Raw genomic sequence first — 18,304 nt, 5'->3', positions numbered from 1 at the left:
GCAGTTGTACTGTATGTTTGGGCTCCATTGTTCTGTCTCAGTGAAAATGAAGGCAAAGGACATGCAATCTCATGCAGCCCCTCAAAACAATCATAAGCATTTTCCTTTATTTTTAAGGACTTTCAAGACACAAAAAGAGGGGTTGGCATTATTAAATGTTGAGCTTGGTGTTGAAGTTAACAGCAGTGGAAAAAAACAAGTTTTTTTTACTTCAAAAAAGAGGAGGACACCAGAAAAGTGCAGAGGTTGACTTGTATTAGGACGAAGGGATTGTGTGGACAACTGAGAGGCAAGCAGGCAGGCAGGCAGACCTCAGTCGACCAAGGTGAACCCCCACTAAAGGCCGGAGGCAAAGTCAAAGTTCATTGGGGCAGCTGCATTATAGCAGTTGTTTGTTGTTTTGCTTTTTTCACTTGGTAATATTTGTTGTTCTCACAGGATGGGGTGCCCAGTTGGCTGTATCCCTGGTCTGCTCTCTGCTCAGGAGTTTGCTTGGTAAAGTTTTTAATATCTGGTCTGTGAGTTGCCCAGTAAGTGAGCAGATTTAGCTCTTTGTTGTTGATTGTCTTCCGTCCAGTGAAGTGTTTTCAAAATGTGTCCAAACCGAGGTATTGTAAACAAATCCCCAAGTTTTTGTTGCAGTGCAGCATCAAGGATTGAAATTGAAGGTCAGTCATTCTCTGGATCACCTCAAAATATCATGGAATGTCGGTGGTAAAATCCCTACTGTTCTTGAAATGACACATTGAAAAAAATATTTATCAACTTGCTTGAAGAAGTGTGCTGTTCATACCCATCAAATACAATAAACTGTCACCAATTAACAGATTCCCCTTCAAATGCTGCAATCTTTCCCAAAAGTTCCCTGTCCTTTGTTGCCTCTGTCCAAGTGTTTTGAAGTATATCTCTGGGAAAAAAAAATAAATCCATATGTGTTTCCGAGAAAAAAGTAGATGAGGTAGAATATATTTCAGGATATTTCTTTCTTTAACAGTTATGTTCAACTAATGACACATTCACATTCTTCTTTTTTACATTTTTGCAAAGCAGTCCAACAGTTTTATGATCAGAGAACAGTTCAAATATAAGACATGTTAGAACTACATAGGACTAAAAGATCTACTATCAGCTTCATCAGTTAAAGGCAAAGTCAGTGACCAGTAATGTCAATTAAATGCTCCAGTGTAGTACAAATATTTACTTGCACCTCTCTTTTCACTAGAGACACATGACCTTTAAATATAAAAGACAACTGGGAGTTATAAAGAAGCTCTGACTTTTCAACCCACAAGTCAGTTTCACTCTAATAACCCGCCACTATATTACAAATTGGTCAGGCTAAAGCAGCATGTTTTTCTTGAAACTAGCTTTGGATCAGCTATTTATTAATCCAGCGGGTCTTTTTGCCTTACGCCAGAGTTGTGATTTCTTCAAGGTTTTTCATATTCCTCCACAATCCCTGATATATTGAATTTTGAGCAGTTTAGTACAACCTTTGGTGCTCAAAATGACTTCCACACCACTGGAAATGAATGGGTAAGACTGTCCTATGTTCACCTATTTTTTTACAAAAATATCCCATGCTCACATTCACACACCAGCTATTCAGTATTGCAACTAACCATTCACCTCTCATCCCCTCCAACCATTTCATTCACCCCACCTCATTCCACTTATGTACACACACACACACACACACACACACACACACACACACACACACACACTATAGTCTGCACAACCCATAGATATCAGAATATTCATTTCGTAGGTTTCACATTAGAGACCCATGACTGTGCTTTGACTGTGCCCTGGAAAACAGTTTATTTCATTTAATGACGACAAACTGGTCATCTTTAAGGAGTCTTGAGTGTGGATTATCAGTATTTGTGTAATGTTTGTAACTTACAGTCTCATTTTCAGCAATGGTTGAATAAATTCTTACTGGAAACATCAGGATTTAAAAGCATGCAATCACAACTTGGGGTGTCAATTCACACATTTGGAGTGTACATGCAACAATTAAACACACTTTGCAAAGCTGATGATATTAGTGTGTTGCTGTTGTTTCACAGACACACATGCAATGTGCATGTGCATATGCATATTACCTACTCTATAGTGTAGGAGTAGCTGGGTGGGCACACCTAAGCGTTACAATGTGAAGCTGAGCTGTGTGTCAAAATTTAAAACAATCATACCTAACAAAAATGCAGTCAGGATGTGAACATATCCCACTGTTCTCATTGTTGGGCTTATGTGTAGCCGCATGAGAGGAAGGAGCGATGCTGACTCTGTGCCCCTGGAGGATATAAAACCAGCTTTACACGGTACAAATGTCATGCCTATGTTTGCAATGCCGCTCCTGCTGGTAAAAACAAACACATAAATGCATGCTCGCACGCACGCACAAACATGCACACATAAATACACACACACACACACACACACACACACACACACACACACACACACACACACACACACCACACACACACACACATTGCAGGAGTATTCAGTGCTTTTTGACGATGGCAAATTAATACGTTGGCATTTTTCTCTGTCTTCTAACACCATTTCAGTTCCTCACTGAGACCCTAGGTTAAACCATTTTTTCATGGCTTAAAATTACAAGTGTTTGAGGTAATTTATATATTTTTTGTGTATGTTTTTATGTGTGTAGTTAAATCTGACTAGACAGTTAACAATGTGAACAGTGTAGTTAATGACAGCAATTATGTATTTTTTTAATACGACACTACTCCTATTCACAACGCTTGCAAAAAAAAAAAACTGTTGTTGCCTGTTGCATGCCTGTTGATTGTTTTTAAAACAATCCACCGACTTAAAGTTATTGCAGTATCTTCTTCCGCCTAGACATGACTGTGCATGATTGAGAATCAGGCCTCTTCATTTCTGTCAGAAAATTCGAAAATAAATTAAAAACACTGTCAAAATTCTATTCATTGCATGTTTCAACCAGTGAGGTAGAGTTGTTTTCAAGCAATTAAAATAAGTTATTGTCTTCCGCTTGATCTGTTAATTCTGCAGAGACTGTGACCAAGTGTCCTTGAGATAGACAGTGTCCTTGACCTAATTGCCCCTAACGGCGTTTTATAGCCTCAGGATGACTCACTCCCAGACACACTAGACAATTAACCAACCTTAATTAAGCTGAGCCTGTCTCTTTTCATGGCTCTGTTTGCCAATGCCAATGGCTAATAAAATCAACTTGCTGTTTTACCTTAGTCCCTGTTCTATTTTCTTGCACCAACTTTATCTGCAATGTCAACAAGTTGTCTATCTTTGTCAAGTTTTGGATAATAAGAATTGCCCATGGCAAGGGAGGCATGAAAGGAGGTATGGATGTTCAATGTGCATTTTTGTAAAAAAGAAAAAAAAAAAGTATTTTTTTTCAAAGCACAATGAGAACAATCTGTAGTGATATCATTGATGACAAGACAAGATAATTAATTCCTATTTGCAGATGGATATGATACTTTGTGAGTCCAGTCCTTGTTGACCTTCAGTGTTTTTACAGTTTTCCAAACTTGCAGGTTAATGATGCTTTAAAATGTGATCATCATTGAGGGAAACTCTTTATGTAGCCACACAGTTCACCTCTCCATTAGGGATGCATGTTCATGTCTCGAAATCAGTCTGAGGTCATTGCCAACTATGTGGATGACAAAATGGCTTGGGAACTCGTTGTAGCCATATGTGCATGAGGGAGAGGATCCACCCCTCTTTTTTAACTTTCATATAAAGTATTTATGTATGTCATTGCCAGCAGAGTTGAAAGCGCTTTTCAGATGACAGCATACTTCACGCAGACCAGACAAAGACAATAAAACTAGCAGCAAAATAAATAGCAATTGAAGCTGCCTCCAAGTTTACATATGTAGTATCACTATTGCAAGTATTGCAAGTATGTACTGTATATTTTTAACAAACAGACTGATTACTCAGTTTTTTGGCTAAGTATCCATATTTATAAAGCTTGTATTTCAATGTGCATTTTGTTTTTGTTTTTCCTCATGGACTTTTTGTGTTTATGTCAGAGTAAAAATGAGTTTTGTTTTGTCAAAATAGCTATGGTAGGCTGGCAAATAATGTATAAAAAAATATAAAATAGAAAATAGAAAAATACTGGAAATGCATTAATCAATTCATTTTATTCACGCACTTGACCCAATATTTGTATTCACATACCATAATCACATTATACAAAAGCATTAACCTCAACATAGAGAGACAAGTGCTGATAAAAGCTTGGATGAACTCTTCACCCTTTCTGTCCCGATAGAGAATGATGTAAGTGTGGCAAAAAAGACAAAAAAGAAAAAACACCTTATGAAACCGAAAGATAACTATGTATTGTCCCTCCTGAGTCTATCAACACAGCCCTCTAGGTCCCAAGCCCTCTCCACTCCGACGTCATTAGTTGCGGAAAAGTCTGTTCTGGCAGCAGAGCTCAGATCATGCAGTGATAATATACTGCAGGTGCAGACCTGAGGGGAACCTGCAGAGCACAAGAGGGCACATAAAATGTTCATGACTGTGCATGTAAGTGAGGGGTGGACCTGTTAGCAGCTGTTCTTAGAGGTAACACCCACACAGTCTGGAGTTACAGTATGTGAGTAAATATATGAGACCTACTAAGCTTGGCTAATTAAGTTGCCATAGAGCTTCCATTTTTCTAACCTGATGCTGCTGGTGAGGAAATAACATTCTTATATCCTGACTCATCCAGGCTGACTGTTGGAGCTTTAGGAGATATTTAATTCCCTACCCACTCCACCATCATCTGCAGATTGTGCCTTCGTGTTTTTGTCTATTTGAAAAAAAATAAGAGAAAAAGAAAAAAAAACAAAAAAACAAAAAACTAACGAACAAAACAGAACTATGAGACTCCTGGTCATTTTTGCACACACATGCCTCATTTTTACCTTGGGATCTTTTTTATTTGACAAAAGACTTTCCCTCGCTTCAGCTCCACTTCAAATACAATACCTGAACTATTTACAGCCTCTATTAAATTTGTTTGTTATTTTCCAAATCCTTCTCTTGAACTTAGAATAACCAAAACAAATTGCTCAGTGTGCACAGCCTATTGTAACTAGTATGTGTAAGTTGTCACATTAATCACGTTGTTCACATTTCTAGAAGGTGAAAAGCCAATAAAATATGTAAATAAAATACATAAAATAGAATACATAAAATAGAATTACAATAAAATTAAGTGAAATGAAGAAGTGTACTTAATTCATTCAAAACATTTTTTCTCAACTAGATAATGCAGCCTCAAGGTGGCACGGGCCAGCAACTCCCTGAGCCAGCCTCGGGGGGGCACAGACTAGTGTCTCCCTGGGCTCCCAAATGCAGAGGGTTGCATCCGGCGTAAAACTTTTGCCAAAACCAAACGTGTAAATCAAACACAATAATCTTATGCTCTGGTATGCTCTAGAATGGAGAGGAATGAAGGTTAATCGCAGCAAAACAGAGTATATGTCTGTGAATGAGAGGAACCCGGGTGGAATGGTGAGGCTACAGGGAGTTGAGATCAAGAAGTTAGAGGATTTCAAGTACTTAGGGTCAACAGTCCAGAGCAGCGGAGAGTGTGGTAAAGAGGTGAAAAGAATGGGTGGAGAAAAGTGTCAGGGGTACTATGCGATAGAGGACTATTGGCCAGAATGAAAGGAAAGATCTACAAGACAGTGGTGAGATCAGCGATGCTGTATGGACTAGAAACAGTTACAGTGATGAAAAGACAGGGGGCAAAGCTAGAGCTCGCAGAGATGAAGATACTAAGGTTCTTTTTGGGAGTGGCCACAATGGATAGGATCAGGAATGAGTCTATCAGAAGAACAGCACATGTTAGATGCTTTGGAGAGAAGGTCAAGGAAGCTAGAATGAGATGGTTCGGTCATGTACAGAGGAGGGATAGTGAATTTATTGCTAAACGGATGCATGAATTGGAGCTGCCAGGCAGGAGGTCTAGAGGAAAACCAAAGAGAAGATTTATGGATGTAGTGAGAGACGATATGAAGGTAGCTGGTGTGAGAGAGGAGGATACAGAGAATAGGGTTAGATGATGAAGGTTGATTTGCTGTGGCGATGCCTGAAGGGAAAAGGAGAAGAATAATTTCTCAACTAGATGTTGTTGTAAAACAAAAATAACCATTAACCTTATCTTTAATATTGTTCCTCCTGTTATTGTCATCGATAATTCATTTAGAGAAACGTTAAATATTTTATTTTGAAAGGTGGCTGATGTCACACCACGCCGGAAGTGAGATTATCCTATGGCAGAATGTTAACAGCAGGTTGCCATAGGGACTTGACACCGACTGTTGTTGTTTTCTTGTTTTACGAATACTTCTGACATTTAACGGCAAAGATCATTTATGCAAGTATGTATTAATTTATGTATGTGGTAGTAGTAGCATAAGTGGTATATATGACTTTAAGGAACGGAAACCACTTGCTAAACTTATGCTAATGTGAGTCAGTGACTGGAAGTGAAGCGAAGAGCAAAGGGATAAATGGCATCCAAGAAAGCAGGAGGTTTCAGAGTGAGGAGGTCCGAGGCGGCGGGCAGATCCTCCTCTGCGTGGACTCCAAATTTCCTGCAAAGGTAGCGTGTGACGAGCGTGATATTTTCACTTGCGTGGTGTTCAGTTCGCGCCACAGATCAGGCTGGCCGGTGGTCGAGCGTCTCAAGTCTGGGAAGCTTTATTTGCAGTCACGCACCATAGAAGTAACTTAGAATGTGGGTGAATGAAAGAGGTTTGCATTTCCTGAAAAAATCTAAGTCATAATAGCCGTACTTGTCAACCACAACAACAATCCCCACATTAAAACTACACTTGTAAACTTGTCCGTCAGTGTTTTAAACGTAGTTGCATCTGATTTTGTGTGCCGTGGAATCTTTGCTATGCATTTGGTTACTATGGCAACAAAAATTATTCGGACACACACACACACACACACACACACACACACACACACACACACACACACACACACACACACACACACATATATTTCTTAATAAGGTTAAAAAAATGAATTTTGATTTTTCTCAATGATTATGAGTAAAACCTAAACCATGCTGAAGCTGTCTTTAGCTTTGAGTTTATTTATGACCATGTTTACTGTTTATTTCCACAGTAAACCTCATTTGCAGCTTTGGTTCTGCATCAAAATACTGTTAAAGAAATGCACAAAATCAACAGATTACTGCATCCGTGTCAGTTCCTGTCCTGAATATCTCGCTCTTTCATTACAGATTGCCATCTGAGATACTGATGAGGATTCTGTCATACCTTGATGCTTCTGCACTTTATAGTATCTCTTTTGTCGATAAGCTTTTTTATCAGCTTGCCAATGATAAGTAAGTATTATCTTTACCCTGTAAAGCATTGTGTGTTGTTTCATTAAAAACCTAAAATATGTTTGTAGTTCAATCCATTAGGTTTTACAAAGTCACACAGCATTTTTGTTTGTCAGTATTTTCTCACTTAACCTCAGGCCATGGGGAAGTTATGGTGCAAATGAACAACATTGAACTTAGGATAAATTGATCGATAACTTTTGAGTGAGTTATTGCTTGACAATCTACACCACTCATCTGAATTTTCTAAGAACCAAGTTGTTAGTTTTTTGCAAACTTGTACTGAGAAGCAAGCTAAATAAAACAAAAACAAACACATTTTTTGGCAGTGGAACTGCCTAAATAACTACCCAGAACCATCTCTCATAGCTTTAAACTCGATTTAGTATTTCAGATGGTAATTGTGCTATTTCAGTCTCTCAAATTTCATAAATTTTTGGTTGTTTTTAACACTCTCATAATCTCACTTTCAAATGCAGAGCGGTGTTTGTTTTAAAAATAAAGATTCAGTGAAGAGCAAACTAGGGCAAAGTTATTTTCATTGTGAAAATTTACCATGAATTACTTTTTGGAACAAATCTCTGTCTGTCTGTCTGTTTTTTGAGTCCTACATCAATTTTTGTCACTCACTGCAATCTCCCTCATTTTAATTCCCATACATAAAATCACTACAGTGCTATTTGGTATAAGATATACATAGCAGAGCTTAACAAGAAGAAAAAGTTGAAACCCAAGAGTGTGGATGAAGCAGACGTTCAGGATCGGGCTACCGGCTACTGGAAGTGGCAGTACTTCGAATATCTTGCAGTACGTGACATGAACAAGTGGAAAAGACATCTTGGACTCATCAGCCGTCACACTGGTCTGCCCAGCCAAACAGAGCGGGTCCTCAGGCAAGAGGAAAAAGTTTTTCTTTTTCTTTCTTTTTTATTTATTTATTTTATTTATTTATTTATTTTAAACATGGTGTGTAATGGTTTAATATTTGAAAGTTGTAATCAAGTGGCACCTCCTCAGCCAATGAGTAGGGAATGAGAAATGAGAGGGGATATCGGTTAATGAAAATTGGTCGCCTGCAGTTTGAATTTAGTGAGCAAATGGTTCTTGGTTTTGTTTCTTTGTTGACATACTTTTATGTCATGCCATGTGCTGTGCTTGCATTCTGTCAGGAGTTGCTTGTTTAACTAGAAGAAAATATGTGAGATCACTGGAATCTGTATTGTGTTTTGAAAAAAAGTACAACTTCAGTAACCAGTGCTGTCAGGAAAGAGTAGAAACTAGACTTTAAACATTTTGCAATCAAAACATGTTTATTTTTCAATTGTTTATTTATTTTTTACATCACACTTAAAATGATACTCTCTTATTAAAGGTTAGAAAGAGAGTCTCTGTCTGAATGTGATGCCTACTCAGGAGGATACCACCACGTATGGGAAAACTCCATAATAGTTTCTAATGTGTTTTTATAACCTCTGATTAGAGGGTGCATAGCACTCAATTTTGAGTTCTGTGGCATTGCTGCAGTGCATGGGGGGGAAGGAGGAATAATTGTGTTTCTTGCAGAAACTGTCTGAATTGTTGAAATAAATTACCTTGCCTCCAAACCCCTCATTCACAACATACGCATACCGTTGCACACATTTCCCCTCGCCTCTCTCCTCCCACCATCCCAGACAGATCCCTTTGGGGGTTTCTCTGTTTGAGACACTGGAGAGTGTATGATTTACCTTGCTAATAATCATTTCACAAGCAAGAGTGAAATGCAGAGTGAATTCCCCTGGGTCATCCGGGGCTGCTTGAGCTGCTCCAGTTTTTGCCTTTGTTCCTTAATTGATATTGGATGACACCTCAGCAAAACCCATGCTGCATCAGAGTTGGGGCAGTCCTGAATCACAGTTGGGACAGAATTAGAGCAAGAGATTTCTCCCAACAGCTGTTGAATCATTACATTCCTTGCATAGCATTATATTTTAGATTATACCAGAATCCTACCACTGTGCTTTTTTTAATTGAAATGTAAAGGCCAGTGCTCAATGACTTGAACTTTCATTCTCCTAGAGCAATTATGTAAATGCATTTGACTATTAATATTTGAACCTTTTCTACTGTTATATCTCATGGTTGAAAATTTGTAGGAACTTGAACATCACCTGGGAGCTAACAATCTCTGAAAAGTCAGGGCATGAAGCCACATTTGGGCTCAACTGGTTCCAGTTCTTTGAGACTTCTGTGATTCTGTGGTGGAGTGGAGCCCGTTGGTCCGACTACACCCATTTTTCCACCCTTCAACTCCACGGTGTCAGGAGGACAGCCCTCAATAGCCTTGGTTTCAAGAAGTAAGACAGTTGGCATCCATCCCCTTTCTATTCTCTTTTGTCTTAAATCGAGTTTTTTTTTTTTTTTTCCCTTGCAGTGTCAGTCCTGGCTGGAAGTCTTTCATGGAGAAAATAGACATTGGGGCTCTAAGTAAAAGTATGCAGGACTTTGGGCAGGACCAACTGGTTGAGCTGAAGTTGCTGAAACCTGGAATAATACTGGGTGTTTGGAAGGCAAGTATTAGTCATTCATTTATATTACCTAGAAAGTCAAGAACGGTGAGACAAGTTATTAAGGTTGTTATTGCAGTAAAATTAACAATATGTTGTAAAGCCAATTTGAATTTTGTCTCTGACAGGATCAGCGGTGCCTTGCCTTTCTCATGCTCACTCTCCACTTCCATAGGATAGTGGAAAAAAGCATCCAAGGATCCTCTGTGAGGTAGGTTTCATTGGAACAGACATCTCTTAATCATATTCTCATTCACATGGAAGAAAGTGTCACCATTGGCTGGTTAGAGCTAAAAAAAGGAACCATTTGTGATAGTCTTGATCCACTCGTTTTGCATCACAGCTTCTGAAAGCCTAGCCACATCAGTGATTTTTTTTTTTCCTTCATGGCATCACAATGCAAGTGCTGATTTCCAGCCAAGCGCTGCTGACGTAGGATTCACTAATTAGCAGACCTTAAATGACAAGGGAGGTGGGGAATGGGGGTAAATTGGATGAATGTGCTGTTTATTTAATTTGAATTATATCTGAAAATGCAGGAGCAGGATGCCACTTGATTGAAAACCAGTGAACTAGACCACAGTGATCACAAAGTTGTCCTATCCAACTGAAAATAACTTGTAATCTATCTGTTGATGCTGATTGACTTTTAATTTTGACATGGGAGGTGTCGTGACGCATCTTCAGAATCTCACAGTCTACCAGATCCCATTCCTATTCCAGTGAGTCTCACATTGCAACAGGGTAGCAGGAAAGGCATACAGCCCCCTCTCCTGGTCTCTTGTGAAAGCACAGATTTCTAACATTATTATCTGTCCATACGCATCATACAGGTCAATCTGTCAAACGTCAGTGACTGATTATTGGTATTATATTAAGAAAAAATACCTTGTTTCTTCTCATTAATATGAAGTCTCACAACACACTATGTTTTTTGGAATGACTTAATTTATGGGTGCATATCGTATATAATGTTTTGTCATACTTCATCATTCATAAATACTTGGGAAATTCTTCACATTTGGGGTTGTGAAAAAACAAAAATGTAAAACAAAATTGAAATTTGCATTTTCATCTACTTACAGGTCAATGAAATCCTCTTTCTTGATGTTGAACCCCACATCTAGCTCCATATAAATTCTATATTTTTTGCAGTCCCTACCTGGAACCAATGCTGAAAATGCCTTTTGATGACATAGATCCTGATTTTGGTCTCCATGGTTACCAACTACACATTGTTCTCCACACCACTGGGAAAGAGATCATGTCCAGAAGCTTCTCTCAGCTATTCTGCCGCAGAAGTATCCTATACATTTCCACATTCTAGAATGTAACCAAATGAAAATTCACAGAGCTAATAGAGCTAAAAGAAATTTAGAAAAGTATGTGCCCTTTAAAAATAATGTGTATAAAATGTAAATCTTTAATACTGAGGCTGATCATGGGTTTGGAAACCGTTTATTGTGCCTGTAGTCTATTCTACATTTCCTTGCGGCTTCTCCCTTTAGGGATCGCCCCAGCAAATCAACCTTCTCCATCTAACCCTATTCTCTGTATCCTCCTCTCTCACACCAACTACTTTCATATCCTAGCTCACTACATTCATAAATCTTCTCTTTGGTCTTCCTCGATACCTCCTGGCTGGCAGCTCTTAGTCAATATCGTACCTGTAGTAGTTTACACCAAAATTATCTCTCTACAGATATGTAAATTGTCAGCATAGTTATTAACCTTAATATTGGTTAATAACTATCAATATGGCACCTGAATATTATGATAACCTCATAGGAACTATTAAAGCCTGAAGAGTGTATAAAGATTTTACAGTTAATTGTTTTAATACATCAAATGAATAAATGAGAAAATGGCAACGCTAGTAATGCACTGTTCTCCAATTATGTCTTTGAACAGGTGAGATCTGCAATGGGTTGATCTCGCTAACTGCAGTTAATGGGACAAACTTGTCACAGCACATACCTCTGTCAGGAAAAATTACTTTTCCCTGGATTTGTGAGGCCCTGCAGGGCACAGTGGAGGTACTATCAACTCGAGACTAATGGCACTGTCAACATTTTCAGTACATTTCATAACCTCAACACAAAGCACTGAATTTTACCTCTTTGTTTTGCACTTATTCAGGCGGTATTGATGAGTACAGGCTTCCTACATGCTGTAGCTGCACCTTTAGTCATTCAAACAATATTGTGCTTTTTTGAACAAACATGAGAGTCTCTTCACAAAAGGCAGTCAACATATATTCTTAGATAAACTGCAATTGTAGAAAAACCCTTTTAAGTGTTCATTTTGGATGCTTTTCTGCCACAGTTAAGCAACATTTTGGCCTTTGAATAATATGGAACATAAATCTGTTTTATTCTGTGTTAAAAAGAAAAAAAACATGCATGAATAGAGCATCTTACAGGAATTTTCTAATTCTTGCCAAAACAGTGAATAATTACATGTTATTTCTCAATTGGGACTCAGCTGAGTTGGACTTTATTTGTTCATCTCTGGGCTGAGGATAATGCGTTTAAAATTAATTTACTATCATAAATTGTAAGTGGGCGGTATGGTTGTGCAGTGGTTAGCGCTTTGGCCTCACAGTGGAGTTTGCATGTTCTCCCCGTGTCTGCGTGGGTTTCCGGATTCTCCGGTTTCCTCCCACAGTCAGAAAACACGCACCAGGTTAACTGGAAAAAAAATTGGGAGCATTGCCCCGATGAGTGAGTGAGTGAGTGAGTGAATGGGTGTTTGTCTATATATGTGACCCTGCGATTGACTGACGACCACTCCAGGGTGTACCCCGCCTCTCACCTGATGACAGCTGGGATAGGCTCTAGCATCCCCCGCAACCCCGTGTGCAGGATAAGCAGCAGAAGATGGATGGATGGTTGAATGGATGGAAATTGTAACTGTACACTCAACATTAGGTTCAAATGGGCCTTAAATTGAACTTATTGACTTATATTACAGCTGGAATATACATATTGTACTCTATCACTTAGATAAGGATTACTAAATGGCCATGTATGCGTTTCTGTTGTTTCCCAGAATTGCTGCATCATGAGTCTCACTCTGTTGGATGAATTCAAGAATCTCCTCTGGTGCGTTTGCTCTCCTGTCACCATGAAGCCAATAAAGACACAGACTTCTTTTGATTATGATGGTGACCACTTTCTGATACATTATCTGGATTCAGATGGTCAAGTGAAGATGGATATTGTTTGGATGCAGGAACAGATGCAGTTTATCCTTATCAGCCTAGTTGTTTATGTGACTACTTGCAAAGTGAACAAGCATTTTAATAGAGATTACTGAACCCTTGCTCTGAAAGATTTTTTCATAGTACTTTATCATCAGGGCTTGATACTACAAATTAAATTGAAATTATATCTCTGCAAAATGCCTACAATTGGAATACACTAATACACACCCGTTTCTATACAAGCATTGAGATAGTGATGGATGTCATGGATTTTAAAGTACTAATTTTAAATTTTATAGATTGTCCCAGTTCTTGTTGTCTTGAGCTGAAATTTAGTGTTTTATAATCAATAGTGTTCTTAACTGTACATCAAATAAAGCACAATACTGCTTTCTACACCTTAGAGAAGGGATGGTAATATATTCATATGGAACATTTAATTATAATTTATTAAAGGCATCACATAAGGTTATGCATTTAATTGCATAAACGGAATTGCCTTGGCAGCATTGGCATTCCGGGACCATTTTTGGTTTGAAAACTTTAATGTCCACACCCCTGCACAAGTTGATAGAATTAGGAGAGCAAATGTTGGCGTTGCTGATGGCCAGATACTGCTGATGGCAATAAAATATGGCAGGCATCTGGATAATGGGATTTCTGAGACTTCCTTTCCATTTCTCAAGTTAGGGTCATCGTCTCCTTGAAAATATTCTTATTTATTTATTTACTTTTCCTTTTTCAAACTCATAATCAACTACACTTGCACATCCCAAGTTGTTTGGGGAAATAAGGCAGTGGGGATAAATGTAGGCAATGCGATGTGTGATGAATTGTCTTGTAGCTTCTGCAAATGTCACATATATATATATATATATATATATATGCATATGTGTGTGTATATATATAGGTATAGTTCACAGAAGTGTGATTGACTTGGAGTTGCATTGTGTTGTTTAAGTGTTCCCTTTATTTTTTAGCAGTAATATGCATGTATGTTAACATACATACATATATATATATATATGTATGTATATATATATGTGTGTGTGTAATTTTTAAGGCCTGTACACAATGACTGCATCTAACCTAGAACTGATTTGTACCTATAATGTCAAGGCTGTTCATGAGTATGAGAGACATATGGAACTGCACTGAATTTCTTGGACACCCCGTGCATTGACAAAACACATTCCATTGGCAATTATCTGGATTGAATGATGTGCACCATATATGACTTTCAGGTTACAAGTGTATTATATCTCCTTTCCATCACACTGACCTTCATCCCTTCGTTTGCTATCACATCAATTGCTGTGAACTGCCATTGGCTGTTGCAAACTACCCATCCTTCAATTTTATTTGTAAAAAAAAGGTGCCAAGGATATAGTTGGCTAATAATGGGCTCACAAGAGCAAAACACCATTTATGCAAGTGTTTGCCACACAGTAATAGCTTCATGAAGTATATGAATTTCAGAGCTGAAGACCATAGAGCCTTGAAAGCACTACACATTGCGCTTTTGTATGGAAACTATAAACTTCATGCCTCTCATTAGAATTTCCTAATCATGATATCAAGCTAAATTCATCTGAATGTTGTATGATATCTATGCTCTCCAGTAGATGGCTCTCTTCAATAAACAATTGGTACATCGTTACCACAATTGTTTATACTGTCATTTCAATCTGAATGAATGACATAGAGAATTAGCTTATACCTTTTTGCCGTGCACAATTTCCACATGTGTTTAATATGTTTCCTTTTGAATTTTCACAACAATAATATAGGTTATTAATCAAAAAAACATAGACCAAATAACACCTTTGTGACGATTGAGAGCAGAACCACCAAATGGATAAATTAAGTGACACAAAGCTTCATTAAACTCATCTTTCTTAGTTTCCACGCAGACTAATCTTAGAAGAAAATTGCTTCCATTTTTAGCCTTTAATTCTCTCCCTTGTGAATAACTAGCTGGGTCGGCAAACTATTCCAACTTAAAAGTTGTGACAAAGTCCTTATTGTATCCTCCAGTTGAAGGAGAGTAGTGAACTAAAGAATTGAACCAAGAGGGATCTTCATTATGGAGTAAGTCAGTGTCTGTATGCACGTGTAAAGTATTAACATACTTTCCTTTTTTTAATGCTTTGACCTTCTGAACCAATAGTACTGTAATAAAAGTGCACTAGAATTCGTAATACATCACAGAAAATGGTGATAATCTTATTATTGTACCACAGTGATGAGGTCATAGCCCTCACAAATCCTCAACCCTAAAATTCCCAATTTACTACCTTGCTCAGTAAGTAATGGGAGTGCGGTTGGGGGTGTTCATTGTGCATGTAATGATCAGAAAACCCATAACTGCTCACAACGCCCCTCCCAAAAATCTCTCAATGGTAGCTGTAAAATCTAGGAATGGGATCTTAGTGACATCACAAAATAAAATATGGTCAAAAATTATCATTTCCTGAAGTGAACCCAGCAGCTCCTTTCCTTTCAGAGACTTTTATCTGCTTCAATTTCAATGACTCAATCCCTTTTAAAAGGGGAATTTGACAGTGAGAAAAGTTTCAAAGGAATGCAGTTTGGCATTAGTATCCTGATCCCCAGTTCATTGTCCATTTTAAGTGGTGCATCCCAGACGTGTGTGGAGAAATCCAATTACATCTAAGTGGCTTCTTGTTTTGTGGCTCTGAAAGGCTAGTGAACAGCTACAGAGCGGTCTCCTTATAACTTGGCCACAGTTCCCTCATTTTACAAAGATGTACTGACATTATAATCCCACATATTCCTTAGTTCATCATTTAATCCTCCACTAATTCAAAACTGCGATTTGATACTGTCATTTCATCAGGACCCCTTGTTCACCCAAACGGTTCGTTTTGCACTAGAGTTAAGAGTCTACTTCTGCACATCAGCTGTTGAAATGAAAACTCTTACTATACTGTTCCTGGAAAAAGCGAGTTGTTCCTTTGTCTCAAAAATAAATAATTCTGAAACCATTTCAGTCTCTTTCCCTCGCTTATATTGCTCTCTGTGTGCATGCCAGAAAAGAAGATGGCCTGAGTCAGCACGTTGTCTGGGATACTGTTAGGGCACTTTCTCCAGTTTTGCATGGTACAAGAGTTTCTATCAACTTAACGATAAATAAATATCTGTGTCTGAGACACTTGGTAGGCATTTATTACCTAAACTGTTCACTGTTCCAATTGCACTCTTATGTTGCTTAGAAAGTTTTGGAATCTAGAATGGCGAAATTTATTGATTTCTAGGAGAAGAATCTTAATCCGGGTCCCCACAATGATACAGTTTACCATATTTTTTTTTTTCCACAGTATTTCCAGTTTCCATTAGGGCTATATAGTGTCCATGTAAAATTGGATTAGTCAACTTTATTGTCATTGAACATGTAAGGATACAGAGTTACGAAATGCAGTTACCATCTAATCAGAAGTGCAAAAAGCAGAAGTGCATATGTATAGAATGTGCGGTATTTGCCTATAAATGTAGTACTGAAGAATCAATGCAATTTTTTCTTGTTTTTTTCTTTGGAACTATAAATATATAGATTTCTTATACACTAACTCTGCAGAAGGGATAATATAGAGGTGTTATTTGAACAATTATACAGAATATAAAGATTTTTACAGAATATACAAGTATGAATAGTGTAACCACCTGAGCAGCAGCCAAATGCTATTGAAGGGAAATATGTTATAACCAGTCATACAGCAGATCCAGATTGATACAAAGCTGAGAGGAGCACATTGAACAGGTGCTTGTGAGGATAAGAAGATGTTGAAGAACTCTGTCCATCACCTATGGACAGAATTCAGTGGGGTGACCACCGTAAGAAAGAAGCTACTCCTGAACCTGCTAGTTTTCATCTTCAGGCCCCTGAAATGCCTCTTGGAGGGGAGGAGCTGGAAGAGTCTGTTGGCTGCATGAGAGGAGTCTGTCTTTGTGAATGCTACACGCCCGGCACAGGCTTCTCTTCTCGTAAACATCTTCTATAGCAGGAAGTTGAGTGCCTGTAATGCGTTGGGCGGTTTTCACCACCTTCTGTAGTGCGTTGTGATCAGCGACAGAGCAATTCCCATACCAAACTGTCACACAGTTGGTCAGGATGCTCTCTATCGCACAGCTGTAGAAGTTACCCAGGATGTCAGCAGACAGATGGTTCTTTCTCAGTGTCCTCAAAAAGAAGATATGCTGATGGATCTTCTTAATCAGGTTGGAGGTGTCAGTTGTCCAGAACGGGATCTCAGAGATGTGGAGCCCCAGGAATTGGAGACTCGTTCCACCTTTATGCCCTGGATGTGGTGGGGGGCATTGGTGTCTCCTTTCTCCTTCCTGAAGTCCACAATGATCTCTTTGGTTTACTGGAGTTGAGGAGCAGGTTGTTCTCAGCACACCATGCAGGCAGGTGTTTAACCTCTGCCCTGTATTCAGAGTCACCATTGTCACTAATGAGTCCAATCACTGTTGTGTCGACTGCAAACTTAATGGAGTTATATCCTAACATAGGTTTTCAGTCATGGGTGAAGAGGGAGTAGATGAAGGGGCTCATCACACATCCCTGGGGAGTTCCAGCGCTGAGTGAGATGGAGGTGGACGTGTTGCAGTCTGACCTGACATGTTGGGGTCTGGTGGTTAGAAAGTCCATGATCCAGTTACAGAGAGAGGTATTGATTCCTAGATCCACAAGTGTTGTGATTAACTTGGAGGGAATGACTGTGTTGAATGCTGAGCTGAAGTCAACAAAAAGCATTCTATCATAAATGGTCTTGTTATCCACATGTGAGAGCACACAGTGCAGCTCTGTGGATACAGCATCTTCTCTACTCCTGTTGCTATGGTAAGCATATTGGTGTGGGTCAAGTGTGGTGGGCAGACATTCCGTGAGGACCAGTCGCTCAAAGCACTTCAACATTATGGGAGTTAGTACCACTGGGCGGTAGTCATTCACGCACTTTGGAGAGGAATGTTTTGGCACTGGCACTATAGAGTTGGTTTTGAAGCACGCCGGTACTACTGCTTTGGCCAGGGACAGGTTGAAGATGTCCATGAAGACTCCTGAAAGCTGCTAAGTGCAAGCTCTGCGGGATGTGCACTTGCCTGTTCATCCATGACTTCTGATTGAGATATGTG

The 18,304-nt window shown here is 38.8% G+C and overlaps 1 protein-coding gene across 1 annotated transcript; it reads left to right on the top strand.

Annotated features, from left to right (window-relative positions):
* The first annotated feature begins 6,440 nt into the window (after positions 1-6,440).
* On the top strand, positions 6,441-14,003 carry fbxo15 (F-box protein 15). Its single transcript, XM_086150364.1, has 9 exons — positions 6,441-6,637; positions 7,292-7,396; positions 8,071-8,289; positions 9,532-9,732; positions 9,810-9,945; positions 10,071-10,153; positions 11,098-11,243; positions 11,854-11,978; positions 12,994-14,003. The coding sequence occupies exons 1-9, from the start codon at positions 6,546-6,548 to the stop codon at positions 13,258-13,260; spliced, it is 1,374 nt and encodes a 457-aa protein (XP_086006490.1). The 5' UTR covers positions 6,441-6,545; the 3' UTR covers positions 13,261-14,003.
* The last annotated feature ends 4,301 nt before the right edge of the window (positions 14,004-18,304 follow it).

The sequence above is a fragment of the Fistularia commersonii genome, chromosome 8, assembly GCF_037954325.1.
Source record: "Fistularia commersonii isolate RoL2024-O1a breed Wild chromosome 8, RoL_Fcom_v1.0, whole genome shotgun sequence".
Taxonomy (NCBI): Eukaryota; Metazoa; Chordata; class Actinopteri; order Syngnathiformes; family Fistulariidae; genus Fistularia; species Fistularia commersonii.
The sequence above is the reverse complement of the archived record's forward strand: the minus strand, read 5'-3'. Positions and strand labels throughout refer to the sequence as shown.

Excerpts from the sequence above, each read along its gene's own strand:
- fbxo15 (XM_086150364.1), top strand. The coding sequence starts at position 6,546 with ATGGCATCCAAGAAAGCAGGAGGTTTCAGAGTGAGGAGGTCCGAGGCG. Across the intron at positions 7,397-8,070 it reads TATCAGCTTGCCAATGATAA|TGCTATTTGGTATAAGATAT; the intron begins GTAAGTATTATC and ends AAATCACTACAG. Across the intron at positions 11,979-12,993 it reads CCCTGCAGGGCACAGTGGAG|AATTGCTGCATCATGAGTCT; the intron begins GTACTATCAACT and ends GTTGTTTCCCAG.